Raw genomic sequence first — 10,350 nt, forward strand, 5'->3', positions numbered from 1 at the left:
GGGCACCACGTCGCTCTGCCTCGGTCACAGGTGTCAAACACAAGGCCCGGGGGCCAGACACGGCCCACCAGATCATTTTATGCGGCCCGCAGTGCATCCAATTCTCGTGTCAATACTAAGATTACAAATTGACTTCACTTTGGAAAAAAAAATAAAAGTAGAGATATTGCTAGCAATTTTCATGAGCATTCCTCTTTTGAACAATTTTTACTAGTCTCTGATTTGAAAACTTGTTTGTTGTGTAGCCTATGCCGCAAATGAGGCGTTTCTTTGGGTTGACAGTCATAATGGCCCTTTGAAGGAAACTATGAAGACGATGCGGCCCGCCACAAAAACAAGCTGACACAGCTGGTCTAGGTTCTGAAAAGTGATTTTAGAAGATTCCAGTCAACAGTTTTGCTTTCATGTAAATATGTGGTCGGGTCACTCTATCAACTATACATGTATTTTCCACCATTTTATTTCACGAAGCGCTGATTGCGGGTTGTGCAATCAACACTGGCCTTCTGGCCATGATCAAAAAGTCTAGCGAGTATCATCCCGACTAAACGTCAATTAAAACGTTCTGCTTCGGGACGTGGACACACCAACAACAAGGTGAAATAAATAATTTTATTATTCGTCACCGTCATATCGATAAACACAGAGCTGTTGCATTACTGCAGAATTTGGCCAAAAACATTTAACGGCACCGCTGCATCGGTCTGGACCAACCATGCATAAAATCTCCCATGTAAAATAAAAATATATATATTAAAAAATTATACATACCACTGATATACAGATCTGATATAAACAGGCGTATTGGTCACAAACCAATTAGAATTATAAACATGGCTTCTTTTACAAGACATACACAAACAGACTTTAGAAAAACAAAAAGGTACATTTGACTTTTTTACATTTGTACAAGGTTTTCCTCAGCAGAATCCCCCCCCCCCCCCCCCCCCCCCATGCTGAGCAGGCTGGGTCCAGGCAATTTGGGAGGCCCCGATTGAGTAAAGACAGTAGTTCAAACACACGCAATCACAACCTTGAGAACCAAATACTGCAAGTGAAATGTTAATCAACTCTGGTGAACCAGCCCAAATGACATTCAATCATTGCAGCAAACACACACACGTAAAAAACAAACAAAAAAAAACCCATGCAAAACAATAACAATGTGTGGATACATATCTCTACATATATTTGCATATATATGTAGATATACATCTTCATGTATATATTCATATAATGTATATATATTATATATGTAGATGTATATAGTATAGAGACATATAGATCGATACATATATAATATACATACACATTATATCTCTCTCTCTAAATACATATATACACACAAAGTATCAAAACCTTAGTGAGTTAAATATGCATCCTGGGTACATTCCTGGTTTAGCAGGACTGAATGTGGAAGGTTGTGCGTTTGTTTGTGTGTTGTAGTGCCATGTAGCGGAGTATGTCGCAATAGCGTGCATGTTAAGTGCTTTCAGAGGAATGGAGGGAAATGATTTCTAGTGGCTTTTCGTACCAGAGTGGCTGCTGTTGAGAAAGAAAAGAAAAAAATCTGGTGGTTTAACGGCAATTTTGACCTCCAAGAAGTCGAACTACGGTGACAGACAATGAGTGCCAAAGCCGGCGCATCGAGCGTCAAAATTGCAACTCAATTCAGGGTCGGGCATGATCAATACATATATGTGTGGAAGATTTGCATATGCGGGGAATCGGAAGAGGTTTGGAAACAGTCGTGGCTCTGCAGTGATTTCCTGTTTGCTAGCAGGAAGAAACATAAAAGGCATCGGGAGTGTTACTGATGGAGTAGGGCAATGTGTCAAAAATGCTTCTTAAGGATGGCCCCCCCCCATCGTTTTCAAAGTGACAGCGCCGGATATGGATGTGCTTGCAGCAAAGTTGAACAGGACTCGCTTTCATCCAGGAGCAAACGTAAGAATGACGACTCGTCCAGGCAATGTTGAGAAACGCAAAAGGCACAAAGCGAGATGGCGACTAGCAAAGAGGGCGAGATGAAGGCAGATGATTGGACGTTGTGGTCCGTCCGCCTGTTTTTTTTTTGTTTGTTTTGTTTTAGCAGCAGCAGGGCCTGGTCATCGAAGGCAGGAGACTACATTCTGGGGTCGAGTTCGCAACGTAGACGCCATCCCGCAGCACAACGTTAGCATTAAAAAAAACGGAGATGTCTCCCAAGAGTTTGGATCGTCACAAGAGAGGGACTTGACTCATCCCCTCTTGAGAAATTAAGGTGCGAAAACAGAAGACTCCTCTCTGCCATTAAGAGCTATATAAATACATTTGATTTGATTCTGCAATTTTATACAAAGCGCCCGACCTTCTTCCCGGTCCGAGGGAGGAAGCAGGCGGGGCAGGACCTTAATGTACGAAGATGTGCCTCAGCAGCTCATCTGCACACGGACGCTGCTTGGTCTCTACGAAGATACGTTTGAGGAATTCTCTGCAGTGGTCCGACACGTGGGCGGGTAAGACGGGATTGGTGGGCTGAGTGGCAATCTTAAAGATGGCCGCCATGGCCTCAAACTCCGCCCAGGGGGGTCGCTGAGTCAACATCTCAACAACCGTGCAGCCGACACTCCTGAGAGAAGAACGACACGGGATAGCCGTAAGCACTATCGGATCCAAAAAAAAAAAATGCCTGAACGAGTGATTTTTTTTTTTTTTTGGAATGGAAGACGCGCTCCTACCAGATGTCAGCCTTCCTGCCGTAGCCCTCGCCGCTGATGACTTCCGGGCTCATCCAGTACGGCGTGCCGGTCACCGACTTGATTCCCGTTCCTGATAGGCAAATGGTCTGCAGCCTCCGACTGGCACCAAAGTCACCCAGCTTCACGTTTCCGACCGAATCTCGGAGGATGTTGGCCCCTGAAGACGACGACAGCTTTTAAGCTTTCTTCCGTCTCACAATTAATTAGCAAAAGCCAGTCCGATTTCTATTCAAGCTGGATATTTCCTCCGAAATGTCTACCTTTGATATCCCTGTGGACAATCATGTTGCTGTGCAGGTAGGAAACCCCCTCGAGGATCTGCCTGGTGTAGCGTCGCGTCACGTTCTCCGTCAGTGCGCCGTACGACTTGACTTGGTCCTTTATGGAGCCCTGCGGACACGACGGGGGGCGTCATCGGCATGACGTCCAGAGCGGAGCGCGGCGTTGGGAGAAACTAAAGCACTCACTCCGGGCATGTACTCCATGAAGATGGAGAGCGTCCGCTCCAGGGAGTCTCGCAGACATCCGTAGTACTGCACAATGCGCTCGTGGCAAAGGTTTTTCAACAGCTGGATTTCGCACTCCAACGCGCTCACCTCCTGCTCCAGACCAGACGAGAACAATAAAAGCATTCCTGCTCTGGAGAGAAGAGCAAAAAAAAAAAAGAGTGGAACCACAGTTCTGACCTTGCTGGTCTCTGGACTCTCCGGATCAAACTGGACCTGTTTGACGGCCAGTTCCCGTCCGGTGTCGGCGTCGTAGCAAAGAAAGACTCGTCCGAAGGCGCCCTGGCCGAGGAGCTTCCCCAGTCGCCAGTTGGTGGGCGCACGCGGAGCTGGACGCAAAGGCGCTACAATGACTCATCGGCCACTTCTTTCGTGACAAACTTTTTCAACGAGTCATATTGCTGCCACGTGAATGTTCTGGGATGCAAGAACTCACAGCGGCTAGGCGGACTGATGTCCATGACCGACAAGCCGGGGGTGCCGGCGGACTGGTTGGCCTCGATGTCGCTTCCCCTTCGCGGCCGCCTGGCGGGCCCGGCGCCGTCTTCCAGGTCGGGGGTGAACACGCTGCTGCCGCTGCTGGTGCTCGGAGACTGCTCGGTGGGACTGATGCTGACCGGCGAGCGCAGACCTTGCGCCTGAGTTCGCCGAGCGCGAGGGAAAGTCTTCCTCCCTGATGATCAGAAGGAGGAAGTGTGTCATCGTGCGCTGACGCGTCGGAGGAAAGCGGAAGGGAACGAATGCCAACCGTCGCTGTAGTCTTGCAGGCCGAAGGGAACGCCGTATCGCCGCGGGTACGTGCCGCCTTTTCCCGACTTGTCAAAGACGGGGATGTCGTACTCTGGAGGGGAAGGGACGCGTCGGTGACAACAACGCATTTCAACCACTTTGTTTCAAAATATCTGGAGATGGCTGACGTTACGTGATTTCCGAGCGCCATTGCATCACGACAGCCCGGGTGGAAGTCGAGCGATAAGACTATGAGCAGCTAGCGAGCGCTCGATATGATTCGCGACGCGTCTTCCTTTGCTTCTTGTAAGCAGCACGCAACACTCAGCGGCCACTTCCTTACGAGAACATCCTGTTTGAAGCCGCGACTCTTGATCAACCTCGTGATGTCAAAATGTGAAGAGCGTGAGAAAGAGGAATGGATGTTTAAATACTAAATCCAATTGACTCCGTAAATTTCTTGGAGACTGCAAAAAAAAAAAAAACTTCAAAAGCGTCAATTCAATTAGCTCTGTTTTTAGCATTTGAAGATTCATCCCTGCTCCTTATGTAAACTAGTTAGCAATTAAAAAAACTAGTCACGCAATTTGTCATCATTTGGGTTTGTTGAAATTCCTCACCTGGAAAATCTTGATGGTTGTCGGGGTAACTCTGTGCTCTGGGCATCCTGGACTTTGGGTATTCGCTGTTGAAGAGACAAGTGTGTCAGTCAACAATGGGTTCCCACTGGCACTCATTGTTAAGTGCCTCTCTACCTGTCTAACGGGCTGTCCAAAGAAGGACAACTTCCAGACGCAGAGTTCTCCGGACTGCTCATGCTAAGTGGGTCCAGCATCTGAAGAGGAGGGGGAAAAAAAAGAAAAAAAGAAAACTCATACTCGCTGTGTGTGGAGCAGCGCACGTTTTGAAGTGAGGAGGCGTACCTGGTCCATGCTCTCCGGAATGAACTCTCCCTCGCTGTTGATGCTCGTGAAGGAGCCGTTCCGTGCCACTTGCTGGAGTGCGTCGGGAATGTATCCGGGTGGAGGAGAGCTGCGGTCCGTCGAATGAGACCCTGAAAAAAACAAAATCAAACTATGGTGCCAAAGGACATGGGAAAGTAGCGAAGAACTGAATGATGTTTCACCTGACGATGCCAGCATGCTCTTCTTGTCTGCGACTCGGAATCCTGTGTTGTCCAACTCCTCGCAGGAAGGCAGAAGGCCCATGTTGCAGGAAGAGTTCTGGAAAAGGAAAGCCAGGGATAACAACAATAAGTGAACAAGAAGAGTGGCAACGTCCACAACAGCTCCAAGTGACCTGCGAGGAGCTCAGCACCACCAAGAGGATCTTCAGACTCTTCATGTGAACGCTTCGATCAAGCAGCTCCACCGCCTTGTCCAGGTCGTCCTGAACGCTGAGTGGAATCACCAGCTGCGAGAGTCGAGGAGCCAAATGAGCGACGAGAGCCGAGCGAACCGCCGCAGACCGACTCGCTCGATTGCCCGTCTTACCTCGTTGTTGCTGTAGTGAAGGTCCATGGCCTGGCCGAAAGCCACCTTGGCTTTTTCCCTCAGGTCGTCCAACTTGACGGGGCGAGAGAATTGCAAAATCCTACACAGACCAAGAGGAGAGGTCAAGCTGAAGGTCTGCCCAGTCCAAGAGGAACACAAAGCCAGCTCGAGCTTCACCTCTTCTCTCCTTTGAACTCGAACTTCACCCTCACGTCGTTCTGTTCCAAAAATCGAGAAGGAGAGAAATGAAAAGCTGCTTTTTATGCATTTCAAGCAAAGTTCTAGGTCAGTGTGACCCAGACTTTCAGGACATATTTTACATGGCAGAAATAAAGATGCAGTGGTGAAGAAATAAATCATCTAATTAAATTCCCCGTCGCCGGCCAACAAATCTCTCGGGGTCCGCTGCTCTAGGAAATAGCAGGAAATAAATCCAAAACCCAAGATAGTGAGCACATGGCTGGTTTCTTACCAGATTCTTAGGCGAGGAGGCTTTGGGCTTGCATAGGTCCGACAAGAACCCGGCAGGACGGCTGGAGCGGTGAAGTTCTGCCAGGTCCTGCATGATTGACTGCAGCGCCTCCTGCTCATCTGCTCACATAAGTGTAAAAGAACACCACAAAAACATGATAACAAGTCAAAGCATAACAGTGCATAAAATGGATATAATAAAATAATAAAAGTCGTACCCATCGTAACGGCGCAACGTTTGACCCCAAGAGACCAGGAAAGAGGATTCTCCCATCAAAGGGATTTCTTCCTCCTATTAGATAAGTTGAAAATAAACAAAATAAACACATGCTGGAGTGATTATTGCTTTTTGGAGCTGAGTGTCAAGAAAGATGACTCCCAAAAAGTGTTCTGCGACGTATCATGATATGATCCAATTTCACCGACCTTATCCTATGATTTTTATTTGTTTTTATCTTTATTGAGTCTTTCTTTCCCTGCCTCAAGAAGCTCCACAGCTTCCCTGTCTACGTTTAAATTCGGTCACAAATGCAACCTCTGCAATGTTTTTGTGTGATTTTAATTCAAAATTTTATTCTCCTTTTATGCAAGAGAAATAATGCATGAGCCAGCCGCATCTATACTAACGTGATCTACAGCACAGTAGCAATTACCAAACGGCAGATGTCATAACTAAGGAAATGTATTGGATTTTCCTGAATTCAACATAAATTATTATTCGTTTATAAATTAAGTGTCGTTGACCAGCCATTTACATCAGCGTCGTATAGCAACATTAAATGACAAGAGTACAAAACTGACCTGCACTGTTGATGACATTTTGGTTTGGTACTATGCCAAGATACTTTACTAATACTCACAAAATACGACTTTTCCCAATAAAGCTTTTGAAACTGTACAGAACACGACTTGTAACAAGTTACAAACATTGCTTGCAGCCGTGATTATGGCCTGCTCGGCTAAAAATTAGCTTCCATGCTATCGCCTAGCCCGGCTCGATGAGTCCCGGCAAGCGAACACTTTACGTCAATTTTGCAAGTAAATTAATTTCAAAGCAAATCGGCTAGACTTTGACGGCCGTGGCATGCCACCACATACGACGGCAAACTTGGACCTGGCAAGAAGGCTTAAACGCAGGAGCTACTTCGGCTAGCTGTCAGGCCAATCAAGTTGTCAAGCTACGCGAATGCTCAAGCTTGCACCAATCGTGAAGCCATTCGACGCGTATCGCGTGAAGAAACGAGGTTGAATTAACGCTCCGACATTGTGTTCGTATTTTAGATACCTTACCTGGATGGAGCGGAATTTACCCCCTCATCCACAGGGCCGGAGCCTCGCGCCCCGAGCCCCGCGGAGAGCCGCCGCGAGCCGAAGTTTGGCACCGAGCAGACAAGTTCGCTCGAAAGCTGCTTGGGAAACGACGACGAGGCCCTCGGGATGTCACTTTAGCCCCGTTTAACCCAACGCATTGAGACGCTTCTCTGTATAATTTGTTTAATAAAAAAACAAAACAGCGAAGTTTCTAAATAGCTGCGATTTTATGCTACTTTCCGCCGTGTTGGCTGACTACGCTAGCTTTTGCTTGCTGCTGTGGCCTTAGAGCATCAATCGCTTGATTGGTGATCATGAGTGCCGGAAGTCGCTCTACTTTACTGACAAAATAAACGTCAACCTCATTATCATGTCGTGGTATAACTTTTATTTTTTTCAGCCGAACACAAGAAATTCATGTTTCGTAATGAAGCATACTTGATATGTCATAACCTTCGACCTTTATGGAAGAAAGTACCAAAACACAACCAAAGCTTGAGAATTATGAAAATAAGTTAGTTCATACACTAAATGCAACTTACAAATTTGGAGAAGTTTGTCAATTTACATAATGACAAAAAAAATCTCCCCCACATTATAACAAAATGAATATACCTTGCGCTAAATTCTGGCTCAATTTACTTTCGGTGTTTTAAAATGACCTGCATCTTCACAAACATAACAATGAACACACGTCTGAACTATTCCAAGTACTTGTTCTTGGACGAGCATGAAGATCTTAATTTGAAAGTGTATCGTTGATGTGTTTCTTCCGCTGCTTGACTCTCAAACCGCGTTTTATTTTGAAGGTGTAACGTCCGCATGCATATTTTTTCCGTTTCCCGTGACTTACATTGACAACATCTTGCTTGAGATAAGCTAGTGTGCTAGCTGTGCTTATGCAAGGGCCAAGCAGCGTTTCCTAGCCAGCGATAATTTTATTATTGCTTTTCTTTCATCGCTCAAAGAGGAAAACATGTCAGATACGGTGAGTTTAAAGGAGTAGATCACAGTTGTTGCTTTGCCCCCGACACGTGCTCGCAACGCAAAACTAGACACCGCAATGTTTAGTGCTATGCTCTTTTGCTATGCTAACCGTTAGCTCTAGTCAGAGGCCCCAAACTCCTTCAAACAACTATCCCACTTAAGTCTCCGGCTCAAGCTTCCCAACAACCGATATTGCAACTTTTAATTGCAACAGCGGGGTTTTTACTATTCCCTGATCATTCCGATCCTTTGTGTTAGTTTTTACGTTTATTTAACAGTGCTGCTATTTTGTAGGAGACAAAACCAACGAGTCAAGACTGTGGGGACAAGAAGGATGGAGAGTACATCAAACTGAAAGTGATCGGTCAGGTAGGAGCTCCTTGAAATTTGTCCAAAGGGTTATTTTGGGGTACTATTTTGGGGGAGCTGGGGACTTCTATGGTAGAAAGGACAATAATGTTTTATAACTTCTGGTAGATTTATTAACACGGTCATTCTTGGGTCCACAGGACAGCAGTGAAATCCATTTTAAAGTGAAGATGACAACACATCTGAAAAAGCTGAAGGACTCTTACAGCCAGAGACAGGTTTGAATGCACACACAATGTCTACACTTGATCTATAGTTGAATCTAAAACAATTTTCAGACCAAAATTCATACGAAACGTTTGCGTGTGTGTGTTGCAGGGCGTCCCAGCAAGTACACTCAGGTTTCTGTTTGAAGGACAGCGAATCGCAGATAATCAAACTCCAAAAGAGGTAGCATACTTCGATTCCGATTGATTGATTGACTTTATTTGGTTGACATTTGAGGCATCTTACTAAAATGCATAATCTTCTCCTGACAGTTGGGCATGGAAGATGAGGACGTCATTGAGGTATATCAAGAACAGACGGGCGGACTTTGGGATCATTAAACCTCTATTTGTATTATTATTTTTTTTTTTTTTGTATTTAGTTATTTTTTTTTTTTATGAATGCATTTTCACTTCGCTTTTAAACCATCTGGATCAATACTATCTGGGCTTCCTTGCATCGGGACAGAAAGGATTGGATGAGGTCATGAGGATCGGGGCTGTCATGTCATGCCGCAAGTTTGCGTGGGTGTATTTGTTGTTTTATGGCTTAAGGATGCATCATGTGGCATACACAGCAACAGGATGTAAACATTGCAGGATGTCATCAAGTGACATCATTTTTATCTACTTTCATTTTGAGCATTGCATTTCCCTTGTACAGACTTTTAAATTCCCACTGTTTGTTTTTTGAGAAAAGCGATGGATTAGTTTGTCTGCATTTCTCACAGTTTTTGGTTAAATGAATTTAGGTGTTTTTGTATTGATATAATTGCAACACTGTTGGGCTTTTTTTTTTTATATATATATATATATGTATATATATATAAAAATATGTGCTTGTACATGTGTTGGTTTTGGTGTTTGATAAAGCCATGATTATCTCTTGCGTGGTCTCCTGCTCATATTGGAAGGTGCTGCTTCCTACTTTCGGAAAATTCACCTTTGCGTACTCAGGGGTTAACGTTGCATTCAACCTCTTCTCCAACTGCAACGTCCAAGATGATCCAGTGGAAAATCAGTCCCTCAGATGTGTTGAAGTCCAGACACTCAATTGTTCTCCAGAGAAGCCGTGATACAGTTGGTTTGACATTCTGGTGAGCTTTTTCTCTCGCTTTTGTTTTGACTGTTAAGATGTGGAGGTGGGTTGGAAAAAGTTCCAGGATTCCTTGCCACACAATGCAATCTAGGATGGATACCTCTGGGGATCCTCTGCAGCTCTTGTTGCCATCTTGATGTCATCCACATCGGTGAATCCTTGGGCTTGGTCCAAAATCACATGGGCCAGGTTGAGTCGAGAGCGTAGCTTGAGCATGTTCTTGGCCGGGAACTGTCAGATGCTCAAGTTGTCCCACCAAAATCCGTTTGCACCAAATGAAGCAAACACTCTTTGTAGACTTGCTACTTGATCATCTGGATGACTTGGTACATGATGTTTCCTCAAATCGGAAGAATGCCATCTACATAACTTGCTTTCTTTGTTCTTGGAGATGTCGGTCTCTTCAATAAAGTTTGAAACAAAGGTTCAGAACTTTGG

At 45.3% G+C, this 10,350-nt stretch overlaps 2 protein-coding genes across 3 annotated transcripts; one reads left to right on the forward strand and one right to left on the reverse strand.

The window, feature by feature from the left end:
• Positions 1-2,002: 2,002 nt before the first annotated feature.
• map3k2 (mitogen-activated protein kinase kinase kinase 2) lies at positions 2,003-7,552 on the reverse strand. Of its 2 annotated transcripts, XM_061271922.1 has the most exons (17): positions 7,231-7,552; positions 6,159-6,232; positions 5,942-6,060; positions 5,647-5,687; positions 5,470-5,569; positions 5,276-5,389; positions 5,103-5,199; positions 4,900-5,030; positions 4,732-4,811; positions 4,597-4,661; positions 3,996-4,088; positions 3,684-3,920; positions 3,428-3,576; positions 3,209-3,340; positions 3,002-3,131; positions 2,721-2,898; positions 2,003-2,611 (listed from the first exon to the last, which is right to left on the reverse strand). In XM_061271922.1, exons 2-17 carry the CDS (start codon positions 6,160-6,162, stop codon positions 2,392-2,394), a joined length of 1,890 nt encoding a protein of 629 aa, XP_061127906.1. In that variant the 5' UTR covers positions 6,163-6,232; positions 7,231-7,552; the 3' UTR covers positions 2,003-2,391. The 2 variants fall into 2 exon arrangements, with proteins under 2 accessions (XP_061127906.1, XP_061127907.1); XM_061271923.1 differs by lacking the exon at positions 2,003-2,611 and having other exon boundaries at positions 2,722-2,898; positions 3,209-3,380; positions 3,464-3,576.
• A 527-nt stretch (positions 7,553-8,079) lies between these two features.
• sumo1 (small ubiquitin like modifier 1) lies at positions 8,080-10,344 on the forward strand. The gene is made up of 5 exons (XM_061272573.1): positions 8,080-8,239; positions 8,533-8,607; positions 8,748-8,825; positions 8,926-8,997; positions 9,087-10,344. Exons 1-5 carry the CDS (start codon positions 8,228-8,230, stop codon positions 9,153-9,155), a joined length of 306 nt encoding a protein of 101 aa, XP_061128557.1. The 5' UTR covers positions 8,080-8,227; the 3' UTR covers positions 9,156-10,344.
• Positions 10,345-10,350: the final 6 nt, after the last annotated feature.

Source organism: Syngnathus typhle, linkage group LG2 (assembly GCF_033458585.1).
Source record: "Syngnathus typhle isolate RoL2023-S1 ecotype Sweden linkage group LG2, RoL_Styp_1.0, whole genome shotgun sequence".
NCBI classification, from domain to species: Eukaryota; Metazoa; Chordata; class Actinopteri; order Syngnathiformes; family Syngnathidae; genus Syngnathus; species Syngnathus typhle.